The sequence below is a fragment of the Anastrepha obliqua genome, chromosome 4, assembly GCF_027943255.1.
Source record: "Anastrepha obliqua isolate idAnaObli1 chromosome 4, idAnaObli1_1.0, whole genome shotgun sequence".
Taxonomy (NCBI): Eukaryota; Metazoa; Arthropoda; class Insecta; order Diptera; family Tephritidae; genus Anastrepha; species Anastrepha obliqua.
In genome coordinates, this window is record NC_072895.1 from 101,350,864 (window position 1) to 101,365,492 (window position 14,629).

General features: G+C 32.1%; 1 protein-coding gene across 1 annotated transcript; it reads right to left on the reverse strand.

Moving 5' to 3' along the window:
• Nucleotides 1-526: 526 nt before the first annotated feature.
• Nucleotides 527-6,672, reverse strand: LOC129243674 (uncharacterized). Its single transcript, XM_054880870.1, has 4 exons — nt 6,397-6,672; nt 2,610-2,800; nt 2,258-2,526; nt 527-915 (listed from the first exon to the last, which is right to left on the reverse strand). The coding sequence occupies exons 1-4, from the start codon at nt 6,455-6,457 to the stop codon at nt 648-650; spliced, it is 789 nt and encodes a 262-aa protein (XP_054736845.1). The 5' UTR covers nt 6,458-6,672; the 3' UTR covers nt 527-647.
• Nucleotides 6,673-14,629: the final 7,957 nt, after the last annotated feature.

Below are 14,629 nucleotides of genomic sequence, written 5' to 3' on the forward strand. Positions count from 1 at the left end.
CTCCATGAGATTTAAGGACAATAAAAAAATGTTTCATAATTTGGATGATAATCAATAATGACCTCGGTTCAAGAATAATGCTGCTAATAAAATGTTTAAATTTTTATAAAGAACCATCATTAAAGCAAGTATTTCAACATTCATAGCTTACGCTTTATTTTAAACTCTTCAATAAATTCAACGAATGCATACAAACTCGAAAATCTAACCAAGAGCACAACCCAATTAACTCATTTGCACGGTCTTTGCCGACTTCTACGCGCAACGTGTCACATTAAAAGAAAGAAAAGGTTTTTTCCAATCATTACTAGCCTCTCGGCATGTAATGGCAAACCATCGACTACATTTCTGCCATGAAAAAACTTCTCATAAAACTCCATCGAAGGTGTCAACGAATTGTACAACCATCTATTTGTAGGACAGCATGGAGATGTACAGCAGAAATTGGAGAAGAAGCTAGGCCAAACACCTAGCAGAGAATATATGCGTCAATTGCGTCTTAAAACCAAAAACAGAAAACGAGCCATTTACACATGTACGCAATTAGTTTTATATTTACATATATAAATATTTTAGCTACAAACTTATAAAAATATTTACAAATCCAACAAATATAAATTAGTTAGTAAGCGTAAAAACATTAAAATCTAATACCTAAATTTTTCATAAGTAACAAGTGCTAGTAATGCAGTCAAAAAAAGGTGGCTCCATTCAGGTTTCCTAAAGGACATACTACCTGATTGCACATTCGTTGTTAAGTTAAATGATAGACCGTCAAATGTCATAACACATTGATATTCGTCTGCGCTTTCGTCATCTGTTCTTAAAACAGCTTTTGCACTTGCGCTAAATTTTCCATTATTCAGTTCTGTTGAATTGGAGTCTACAATTTGAATTGGTTCACCATCGAAGGTCCTGCGGGTAGGAAATTAAATTAATATGTTAATAAAACTATGTATAAGTATGCACGAAAAAACCTACTCAAACGCTTTAAGGGGTTAGGGGTAGTCAGAATTTTCAAAAAATTGGATTTTTTTTTGCATTTTCTTAAAGTATAATATCCTAAAAATATTGTGTGAAAATTTGAGGTGAATCCAACAGATACTTTTCGAGTTATTCAACAATTAACAAAGGGCGCTCGGGCGCTCCGGTTCGATAGCAAAACTTTAAGGGGTTAGGGGTAGTCAGGATTTTCAAAAAATTTATTTTTTTGTGTAAAAATTTGAAGTGAATCCGACAAATACTTTTCAAGTTATTCAACAATTAACAAAGGGCGCTCGGCCGCTCCGGAGCCGATAGCAAAACTTTAAATGCGTTTTTCTCAAAACTATGTTTTTCAAACTGGTGAACACTGTAACTTAAAAACCGCTACGTAGATTTCAATAAAATTTATACAGCTTTTGAAAAACATAAAAAACTTGTGCCTGATCGAAGGATTTTTTTTTTTTCAAAAATTTCTATTTTTTTTTAACAATTAACTGTTGGTTTTTTGCTCTAAAATCTGGAAAAAATTTTCTGAGGCCGCCATTTTGTTCATTTTGAAAAAAAAAAAAAAGCTTCGATCAGGCACAAGATTATCTATTAATAAAACTAATTTTTCTTGTCCGATTGGTTTTAGATGAATCTGCAAGGACTTGTGATGTTCACCGCAAGGGACTTCTGGAGAAACGGGCTTCACACAAACAGCGATAACTTTTGCAATTATAAATTTTTTTTTTTGAAATTTTGGTGAAGTCAAGTTAAAACATGATGTTTTTATGCTATGTTTTTATTTTTGTTAAATAAATTAATTAAGTAGCAAAAAAAAATTCGTGAAAATCATCATTTTTTCGGGCCTCTGACTACCCCTAACCCCTTAAATGCGTTTTTCTCAAAACTATGTTTTTTGAACTTGTGATCACTGTAACTTAAAAAACGCTTGGTAAATTTCAATAAAGTTTATACTGCTTTTGAAATACATACAAAATTCGTGCCTGATCGAAGGATTTTTTTTTCAAAAATTTCGATTTTTTTTAAACAATTAATTGTCGGTTTTTTTCGCCAAAATCTGAAAAATATTTCCTGAGTATTTTTTTTTTTTTTTAATTTTGCTTAAGTCAAGTCGAAGCATGATGTATTAATGCTATGTTTTTATTTTTGTAAAATAAAGCAATTGACTAGCAAACAAAATATTCTTCAAAATCATTTTCGGACCTCTGAATACCCCTAACCCCTTAAATCGTTTGACTATAAAAAAGGGCACTTCAGTTCTACTCACTGAATAACAACTGTAGGCTGTGGAGATACATTTTCAATGTTACATTCCAAATGAGTTTCGTTTCGAATTCGTTTGTGGTTAAGAGTATGTGTGTAGTTTTGTATATCAATAATATCCAATTTTTTATCCATTGATGCTGTTTTTTTATCCGTTTGAACATTGCACCTGTATATGGCGGTCGACTTGATCGACGGGTTTAACAGCAGTATGCCAGTTTGATCATCAACTGGATCGGAGGACAAAGAGTCCACTTCTCCTTTGAATTCGGGCTTAATTTTTTTAAATGGCAAAAATAAAATGAATTCAATATAAATAAAAATAGCAAATGATTCTTTATTAATTGCTATCTTACTATTACGGATGTTCCATGTCCTTTTATATATTGGAAAATCACATTATCCTTCTTAGTCCATTTTACGACGAGGGAGTTGCTTTCCTGTTCCACTTTGAAGTGACAATTCAATGGTATTGGATCCACACTTTCATCTTCTATAACTACCAACGATGGTCCTTCAATTTCAGTTATCAGTAAGCAGTTGCCTTCTGTAAAAAAATCCAAAATATTTGTAAATTCGACAAAAGCAATCAGAAACGTCAAGATTAAATATTCTAATCATAATACGCTGGCGCATACATCCTTAAAAGCGTTTAGATTGAATTCTACAAATACATAAATGAAAATCCATGAATAGCCGATGGTTTTCATGAGAAGATTTTCATGACAGAAATGCGCTCAAAGGTTTGTTGTTACCTTGCATAGGCGTAACCCCGCTTTAAGAAAAAACTCTTTTTTTTTAAGTATGAAACGACAACTGATGTTCAGTATGTCACACATAAATGCTCAGCTTATAGATAATTAAATCTGATTGAGGGGTATTCTCCATGTCAGTTCCATCATCAAACACTGAATGCCTTATAATCTTCTTCCAAGTATGTTAAGGAAGGAGAATCGTACTCAACATCTTTCGTGTTAACTTCCCAAGTTCCAATATGCCACATATAGCGCAAAAATAAAAGTTATCAACTAAAACCTTGTCCAGGAAGTCACTTCGACCCACAAATCATGTAAACACCACACAACTGACAAAAAAAGTAAATTTTCAATAGGAAGGACTACTAGGAGGAATAGTAAAGACGTTCACCCTTTGTTTAGAATCAATAAATGACCTTCACTCTGCTCGCGCAAACTTTTTATGATTGGTAATTGAAGCCAACCCTAATTTCTTAGCCGAGTGTATTCGTTGGCCATAGACAGGGGACAAGAGCTGAGTAAAGCATGAAATGAGTTATGTTACATGGAAGGCGGCATTACATCGAAAAGGTTTATGCAAAGACAGTCGTTGCAGGTTCGGTTTTTTATTAAAAATTGTTTTTTTTTGTTTTTGTATTCTTCTTATTTTAAATATAATTCCTGCGAGTTGGTGCAACAACGAAAAAAAAGGAAATAACAGTATCCGAAAACCTCCAGATCTTTTAATAATAAAAATATTTTCACTTTAATCAATTATAGTTTTTTTAAAATACTTTTCCGTGACCAGCAATCTCAAATTGAAAAGAGCGATACTTAAAATTGCCAACCTGTGAATCGGCAACTTTCAGAAAAGCTTGGTTTCTTCAATTCCTCAGCCGACTGCCGAACCCTTAATATTATTATGATTATTTTTGTTTGCCATAAATGTTTATGCGGCTTATTTTACTTTTAATATCAAATAAAATCAACATCAAATTTTACTGTTGTTGTTTTTATTAGTATTACTGTTATTATTATTATCATCATTGTTATTATTATTAAATAGCAAAAGCGGTTCCAGGTTGAGCAACGGGTTTTAGTTCATGCAATGCTTAATTTTAAATTCCGTCAAAAATTACATTAAATTTTTTTATAGTTAATACTTATTGTTAATACTTAATAATAATTAATACTTAAGGAGTTACATACGTCCACAATTTGCAGAAAATCGATTTTTTTTTCAATATTTCAAAAGTATAGTATCTTAAGAATATACTGTCAAATCTTCATGCGGAAATTCACAATATTATAGCTTCTACAGCCCATTAACGTGCCGCTGTACCTCAAACTTTAAACTCGTTTTTCCCGAAACTACTTTTTCCGGCACTGTCAGCATGATAACTCACACAGTTTTAAATATTTTTTGATGCGGTATTTTTTAAAACTTTCGAACGTGTTTTCTCTATAGATTTGATTTTTATATTTTTATTAAAAAATTTTATAAACATAATTAACACATTCTGACGTAAAACGCATACTTTTTTTAAAATGCGGTAAATTGTAAAAATTTTTCGAAATTCAAAAATTCGTCTCGACAGACTACAACTACAACTTTATTTTACAAGAATTTTTTTACTTTTTACAGACCCATCAACATTTCAAGGAGAAATGATGCAGACCGTGAGCAACTTCTTTTTCATTGTACTTTGGGTCACTTGATTTTCTATATATTAATTTTTCTAAATAAAAATTGAAATAAATTTTTTTATAAAGTTTAAGTACTAATAAGCAATGTATACATTTTTTTATATTTATTTCTATTGTTATCCCTTTTAAACACAGTTTTTCTTTTTGGCGCATTTTGGCGCTGCTGGACGTATATAACCCCTTAAATGCTTATACTTTACGCTTTCTTTATGTTAATTTTGTTTTTTGAACGAAAATAACTTTTATTTAAATTAAATTTTTTTATTTTACTTAAATTTATTTTTATTTATTTATTTAAATTTTTTTCTATTTAAGATTTTTGTTGTAGTTCTCATTTTATTTCTTTTTTATGAGTAATATTTTGTACATTTTTTCTTTATTTATTTTATTCAACAAAATAATCTTGTGAAACTCCTGGTACTTTAAAATTTATTATCCTTATTTTTATCATTATTTGTATTATTACTATTAATCCTCAAAATTTCTTTTGGTATTTTCGCTAAATATTTCTTTTGATTATTTTACATTCAAAGACAAATACTCTTTCTAAATATTTTATTTTAAAATTCCCTCTTATTATTTCTTTAAATTTTCCTCTTATTTTGAATATTATTATTATTTTTATGATTATGATTTATTATTATTAATTCCTCAATTTTTTCTGGCATTTTTGCTAAGTAATTATTGTGATTGACTGATTTACATACAAAGCCAAATACTTTTTTCTTGCTTTCCTCTTATTTTATTATTATTATCACCATTTTTATTGTTATTGTTATTACTATTATTGAAATTAGTTTTGTAAATGCTTCATTTTAGACCAAACAGTTTTAACATACAAAAATTACATAGTATAGCTCACTTAAGAATAATACGTATGTAGATAAGTTTGTTTATAGTTCCATTTATGCATATGCACACACACATACACGCATATGCATGTAAATTTCTTTGCTTGTGTCATTGTTATTTCTCTCATTATGATCGCCATTTGGCAGTGGACGAATGGTGGACGAAAGCAGCTCTCTCTTTCTCTGATAACAATAAATTCAAGAACCGATTGAGCGCGTGGAAATGTATATTTAAATATGATGGAATTGAAATTTCGAAAATTTCAAAATATAAATACAAACGTATATATAATGATTTATTATGTATTAAGGAAAAAAACATTTTTCAAAAGTCAATACTAAAAACTAGTTATTTATTGTTTTTTTACGATTTTTTTATGGAATCAAATTTCGAACATACATACATATATATATATAAATTAGAATACATAAAAGATTTCCTCATTTATTATTTGTTTTTGCGTTGCCAGAAAAAGTATGATGCCAGTGCAGGTGCCGATGCACCCACATGCAAACAGACATACTTTTGAAAAATGGAATATACATATGTGTGCATTCTGTTAAACACTTTTTTACAGTTGAGACTACTTTTCCAAACTTTAGGTCACTTTCATAAAATTTACTCATTTATTCAAGCGACATGGAATTTTTATTCTGACCTTGAGCTAAAATTTTTAAAAATAGTTTTCTAGCATCACACACTTATTTTAGTATATACATACATATGTGTATATACAATGTTCATATGTATTTCGCTACATGTAGTATAACTCTATTTGTCATATAACACACAAATCACTGATTGAAATAACTTTTCATACAAATTTGTTCGTTAAGATCACTTTCCTTACCTTTGTACAACACAACCGTTAAAACCGACAAAATCGACGCACTATAGAGTAACCAATTCATATTTTCTTGGTGTTTTTTGTTGTTGTAACTTTAAATATTTTTAACAATAAACAATAAGCGTTAAACGTGATCACCCCTCAACGAAGCAGCGGAAAGGTTCCTTGTCGATATTGAAAATAAAATTAAATAAAAAAATGAGAACGGAGAACCCACCACCATACGTAATTTTTACGTATTTCCCGCAAGTAAGGCAAAATTAAACTGAGCGACTAGATATACTGAAATGAAAATTATGCGCACATGGAAAGTCTTGTATGCAATATAGTCTAGATAGTCTAATGGTTATAGCCAAGTAAAATAAAAAATTGAAAAATAAAAAAACAAAAAAAAAAAAGTTTTTATAAACAAAGAGAGAGTCAGTCGGTTGGACGGTTCGTCCGTTCCGTTTGGCTGCTCAACTGTTGAAACTGTTGAATATACCTATAGTATGAGTTACACATATTGTAGAAAAGTGCTCGTAGTGTATGCCAACCTGAAGGCATATGCCACACCACACTACGACATGAGCGTGCGCCGCGCCATCCCAATGGTGGAGAGGATAATTCAAAATGTATTTTATATACGAATATCGGGTCGTTAGCGGTTCCGTTTACACCGAGACTTGCAATGTTTTACCAAATGTGCGATACATTTAGTACATTGTGACACATACATACATACATACACTCATACATGAACAAACGGACGCATGCCATTGCAGAACAAAGTCTAAGTAGAAACAAACGTTAAGACGAGTGCGGTTGGCTCTTTGACTGTATGAATCTACATAAATATGTATGTATGTATGTATGTGTGTATATTTCAACATTTGTGAATTATTGTATCTTCTTCATGCATTCATGCATTCTATTTTATTTGCTAACGGGCTTAAATGCGTATGTACGAAAGTGTAACCAAATACGTATAAATGTGTACGTACGTGAGTATGTTCTTTTGCAGCCGTATAGAAGATCACATATAAAAAGTTTGCTGAAAACACTTGTTTCTTGTGTCTTATAATCAAGAGATGCAAATTAAATGCGAAAGTGAAAAATAAAAACCACCTCACGCAAATGGGAACACAATTCTGCGTATGATTCATAGATTGGTGTAAGTATGTACATATGTGTGTATGTATGCTTGTATGTATATTGTTTTTGGAAAATTTTATTTTTTATTTATTTGTTATTTTATTTAGAAACAAGAATTTGAGAAATTTGAGCTGATGGGAGGAGGTTGAAAAAAGTCGCACAATGGACAAACCAGTACTCGTATCATTCTAGACATTGACAAGATTCAGAATGGATATAGTAACTTTAGGTAGCATTTTCTGCCACCAACTCGCATTGAGCGTGTTTCAGGTCGAAATATACTTATACATATCTACATACAATGCACCTACAGATAAGTGCATATCCCCCACCACGTTAAGCAGCATGTGGCCTCTTCACACTTTCAAGCTCGTCTTCGTTAGTGAACAGTTGCGGGAAAGGAAGGTATTTCAACATTTTAAATTTTTATTTTTTAATTTAAAACCTGCTGTTCTTACAGGTTTAAATAAAGAGGACTTGAAAGCAGAGATTTGCACGTGGAAAGTACAGATCCGAGTCTAATAGCTTCAAATACACAAGTTTAATCAAATTTACTAATATATATTGACAAATTTTAAGAAAAAGTCAGAATAGCCATTAACAGCAGCTAGTGTTTCCTTTCCTGGAACTTAAGTTGAGAAAATATTCCGAAATTTCATCATAAATGCTTCGATGAAAACACATATCGCTTGTTTGCTGGAATAATGTCATAAAAAAGGGAATAAGTACGCAAAAATTTCCGCCACTTGTTTTTTATGTTGCGTAAAAAATGTGGGTATATAAGTTAAACAATTCGGCTGTTACAACTGACTTTACAAATTATCTTAATTCTAAAAGCTAAGCTCACGTACTTCCAATGTGGTACCCATACGCACTCTAAAAATTCGAGGAGGAGCTCATTCCTAATATACACTAATAATAAACAGAGACATCCCTAATGTTTGTATTATATCCATATGTTTAATTTCCCAATTGGACAACACGATCACAATTAAATGCTCTTTGATTCCGCCCCTCTAAAGTGTAGGCACGAGCTTACTATTTGTTGGCATTACAAAAATGTGACCAAAGAGCTTAGGTGGCACTAGGAATGCATGCAACTCACCCCCACTCTCAACATCTCTTTGCTCTCTTTTAATTGTCGAGCAGGTGGGACTAACACTTGCCGCCGTTGCCAGCAAAGGGTGATTTGTTTTCATTTCAATAACTGACAGTTGGCGGGGAAATTTCCAAAAACAAAAAAGGAAAAACAACAAGAACATGATCTAAGTTTAGTTGAATGAACTGCAACTAGCGATTACTCGATGATTATGCTCCGACTTCATGCACATGTACAATACTTGCACTAACATGCAGTACCAATGTACATTAGGATGACACCAATTTGTTTTTTTTTTTTGCATTTTTTTAAGGGAGTAAGTTTATATACATATATATATAACTATATAAATATTTCTGTTTTTTTTTGTTTTAATTTTTAACAGTTTTTTTTAATTTTAAGAGGTTTGCAGGATGTTTATAAAAAATAGTTGAAATGATTTATTTCTTAAATAAAGTATAAGGTATCACATTTTGGACATTCGTGAAGAGAAATTAAAAGAGAAGATTAAATAATATCGATAGTTCACATTATTTATATTTTTCATATTTTTATTATTAGATTTTCAATATAGCAATAATATTATTCATATTTCTCATATTTCATATAATTCGCATTTCTCACTATTTCTATTATTTATGCACATTTCTCATATTTCTATTAATTATGTTTTTCATATTTTTATTATTTACATTTTTCATATTTCTATTATTTTTATTTTTCATAATTTCATTTTATTTATATTTTTATTATTTTCATTATTTCCTTTTTTAGTACTAATACTTAGTATTAGTAAAAATATTTATTTGGAAAGGAGCTACAGCTGATCTCCGGAGTTCCTCTCAAAAAAGACGTTTTGCGGTGACCACTATATCTCTGAACTGTATCCTCTGAAATTAAAAAACCAAACAGATTTCGTTAAAGTAATGTTAAATCTAGTAATTAATCGAAGCAATAAGCAAAATAAATTTTTTTGGCAAAATGGCGGTTTCTAAAAAAATCGATTTTTGACCAAAATTCTGGCCTTATATTGTTCATAAAAAAATATTTATCGGTGAGAAAAAATTTCGATTAATTTCTAAAGAATATATTTAAAAAGCTCATTTTAAAATTTGAGACTAAGCGGTTTAGCCTCTTTCGAGTAATGTTGGTCACCGATTTTAAAAACACCATTTTGAGAAAAACGCGTTTAAACTTTGAAAACTGTCAAGCAATCTGAAACGCCTTATCAAATTTTCGAGTAATTCGAAAATATCACCGGAACGATATTAAATTTTCTGTGTGTATTCTTAAATATTATATATGTACATTAAGAAAATAAAATAAAAAACAAATCGATTTTTTGAAAATTCTAACTGTCCCTCTAACTACCCCTTAAGGCACAGGTAATTATAAAAAAAATAGTTTGGCGTTGAACAAATGTAGAGAAAGCAGATTATGTCCAAAAGAAACGGGATACAATTTTTTTTTTCGTTTGAGCCATCCTAATGTCCATTTGTGCATACATATATAAAATATTAAATGTTACCCGCTGCTCCGCTCCCAAAGTGTGTTTTATTTAGCATACCGCAATACATTTTTTGTTTAACTAAAATTTGCGTTATATCCCATAATAACGTGCATTCAATCCTTTTTATTTGATTCTATGTAAGCCTTTGATCTTGGCAAATCTCTGAGTATGCATTTAGATTTCTACTGTTTCTGCTACACCCACACTAATTGAAATCCATTTATTATGAACCACAAATTGCAAAATTTTAATAAAAATATTTCCGCAATTTTCTTTTTATAAATACATATACACTTTTAAGAAAATTAATTAAACTTTCACTTGTGCTGAACTGATCGCATGAAATCGCAAAGTGTTGCACTTTTCTGGATGTCGATATGGAATATGCAGAACAAAACAATGAACTTTAGCAAATCGGACTATTAATATGATTTCTATATTTCTCGCGTCCAGCACCTGGAATTCATTTTTTTTTTTTCAAACGAATTTCTTTTAAGGTATGTACTTAATAAACAAATATTTAAAGTATGACCCAAATCGATACAAAAAACGATGTTTCGGATTAGTGCGACTCCAACGCCCCTAGAGGGTCCAAACCAACTCGCAAACCTCCCCAGCTGGAATTTTATTCTTGCATTATATTCCGGTGATTATATTTAAGATTTCAAAATTGTATAAACTCATCGAAAAAATTTAATTTTCGAGCCGAATTGCGCTTTTGATTACATATGTAAGTACATACTCGTATATGCAAAGCAAACGGCACCCAATAATCATACTCAAATATAGAGAATAAAGGTGCTGATCTAACTAAATTTTTAGTTTACTTAATTCATAGAAAAAATAAGTTAGGGCGAAGTTCTGCATATTTTAATCTGCCTTTGCTATCATATTTTAGTCTGCGGAAATAATTTAATTTCAAAGGCAATACGCTGTTTGCCTCACCGGAAAGAATTTATTTTGGTCCTGTGATTGCTACGGTTTTAGAATTTAATTTTCAAAATCAATTGTTTTTTCTTTAACTTAAAAACTTTTAACTTTCGTTTTAAATTGAAGACTGCCTCGCGTATTTCTAATTTCTTAAAACTAATTGCACTGAAAAAACCACAATTTCACTTAAATATCATCACTTATACATTTACATGGATGTATCTACATGTATCATAGAGTACATCTGGTGTTTCTTACGGCTTTTATCAAGCGTTTGTGCGCGCTTTTCCTCCTAATTGTGATGTGTATCTTGGTATTGTTGGTATTAGTTCGAATCTCCGAGCATGAACGATGAAATGATAGGAAAAGTTTTGCCTTTTGCAAAAATTATAAATCATCCGATAGGGATGATTCGTCACCTTGTATTTCAAAGCCACAGTATCGTACCACACACGAAATCAACTACATTGGTAATCACGCGCAAGTTCACACGCCTATCATTGCCGCATTTGCCGTATTTACGACCAAAAACCATCAAACATGACTAACGGCAAATGTACGAAATACTGTGATTCCGACGCAAAGATGCTACATAAATATGTACTTCATTGAATTCAAATTTAAAATTTTACGTCGCAACTAACCCAAAATGTGAAGCATAACTTTAGGCAGTTACTCCGCCACTTCAAACGTATGTGTGCACACATCTACACAAAATAATTTTCTATATATTCTGCTATGCGATCTGCGTATTCAGCGCACTCCAAACGGTTATATTTGCGTTATTTTGATGTTCAAATGCGTTAACTGTTTATGTATTTCCACATAAATAACTTAAGCCGCTATTGCTCTTACAGGTGCGCATACATATGAACCAAGTAGAGCAAGATCTCAATAAGTATCCAGTATGCTCAGTTCCTGTGAGAGAAGTTAACCATAACCATAGGAAAATCATTCTTGGTTTGCTTATGCCATCTGCTTCATTTAAATTACCAACAATAAAATCAAAATTAAATTAAATTGGGTTTAATGTTAGGTTCCGCTGAAGAGCGCCACCCATTCACAAAAGAAATACGATTTAGAGGTCGAAATGCAAAGTAAAAATAGGGAAACAATAGCTAAAAGTTTTGCTGGCCATTTAGTTTCGTGCCAGCTTCGCGAAGGCTAAGATTAAATGAACAGAAAAGTGATACTCGTCTGAATTTGTATTTTGTAGCTTAAAAAAAAAATTAAGTTGATAATCTGATTTAAATTTTTTTACTGATTTGACTGTGCCAAATAAAATTAGCAAGCAAAAAGTATGACTTAATTTCATTTAAAAACTGTACATAAAAAAAATCAGTATGTAAATGTGTGCAAAATCAACTGAAATAAGCGAAAAAGAGGTTTTCCCCATTGTGATGTCTCACTGTCAAACGAAGTTTCCTGTGTTTTGTAGACGCTTCCGAAAGCTTCCCATTTTTGTATTTTTTGCTTTTGAATTTTAAAAGTATGCAACAACTCAACTCATGCAAAGAAATATGTTTCTTTTTTTCAAGATTAAATAACTCAAGTAATTGCGTGATTTGACGTGCGTTGGGTTGGGTAAAGTGGGGGATGATGAACAAAATGATTTATGATTCTTATGTTTCTCCATGAAAACTAAACGAGTGGAATTTTTAATAAGTTATATGATGTAATTCCTAGCAGAGTAGAGTGGTTCCAGTATATTAAAAATTATGAACTCAAATTGTTTTCAATAAATACTTTATCAAGGTATATTAAAGGCAAATACAATACAGGAAAATAAAGAATTAAGCTGACCAGTAAACTCTGCAGGCACAAGTAAGAGGTGACCCATTAAGGGTGCCTATTTTAAATTTAGCAAAAAAAAATGTTGTAGATCAACGAACCTTTTTGTTTGACATCTGCTTTGTATAAATATTGAAACTTAAAGACTTAAGCTATGCACATTTAGCATAGCATAGCACGACATTAGTTCTGTTACATAACGAATCTGCATAATAAGCTTCGCGTTTAGCTGATTAAACGGTACATAACTGAATATGACATGAAATAGAAGTCAATTGAATTCTCACCTGACGCGCATGAGTGAATGTTCTCCTCAATCAGTAATGCCGCCGTTGTGTACGATTTTCTTAAAATTGGATTTGTAATTATGAATTATGATTTTAAAAGGCGCTATGCGCAATATGAAGTACAATTAAATCTTAATTTCACTGAGCAACTTTCTCATGCCATGTTACGCTATGTTTGCATAAGCGAGGTATGGGGATTTGCGCGGACGCACAATGCATAGAAGATAATGAAAATTTCCCACTGTGATACTTGGCGTCCAAACAGAATCTATAGGTGCCGCTGGCCAGTTTTCCAAGCATCTTCCCACCGAAAGTGTATACAAACACTCTATGATCAGAGATATGTCTGAAAAAAAAAAAAAAACTCCCGCAATGTGCAGATAGTCAGTTTGAGCAACAGCCAGACTGCACTCCAAGCTTTGTTGTTATCCTTTTAAGTCAAGCCCTTAATAGTTCTGGAGTGTAGAGAGAAATCAAATTTATGAGGGACGTGCAATCGCGTTCAGCTTATATGACGGCCGGAGAACAAGGACATATCCGAGAACGAGGTAGCTGATGCATTGACGAAAAGGGCTGCGATCCAAAATCCAACAAGACCTGAGTATTTCCTGGCAATTGGACACAATCAAGGAAGAGTTCAGAGGTGAAAGCTAAGGCTACGGGACTCAAACACCAAATCGTGAGGTTACGCCGAGCAAAGTGCATACAGAGGGGGTAAATCAGAAAAGATTTAAACATATCATCATCATCATTGTTGGCTGGACAACCCTGGTCGGGTCTTCGATTGCTATCATATGCCTCCAATTGTATCGATTTCGTGCCTGTATCCTCCATTACCGAAATCCCAATAAGCCTGCGTTTTCCTTTACATCGTCAATCCATCTAAGCGGCGGGCGGCCCCTTCTTCCTGTGGCGTTTACCGAAGAGTATTTGTTGAGGTGGGTAATCCGTGTTAGCTCGCAATGTGTGACCTAACCGTCTCAATCTGTTGATCATGATAGCGGTTATCACAGATGGGTGCACATATAGTTTTTCGAGTTCATGATTGTAGAATTTCCGCCACTCGCCTTTATCGCATATCGCGCCAAAAATTTTTCGCAGAACTCTGCTCTCGAAAATCAGCAGCTTAAGCTTATCTGAATTTCTATGTGTCCACGTTTCAGTACCGTATAGCAAGATGGAAATTATAATTGAGCGATAAGAGGCGACTCTTTAGGTGTTGACACACCGAAAAATAGCAGCATTTGGCCATAAGGATTCTGTGGCCGATTTCTGCAGAAATTTTGTTGTCATGATTAATGATTACTCCAACATATTTAAATCTCTTCACTACTTCGAAACCATAGTAATCGATTATTAGTATTTGACCCACATTGTGTCTGACAGAGTCCGATGTAGTTGAAACTAGCGCTTTAGTTTTGGCTTTTATTATTTCTAAACCCATACATTTTTCTGCTCTCTCTATACTTGTGAAGGCTTCTTTCA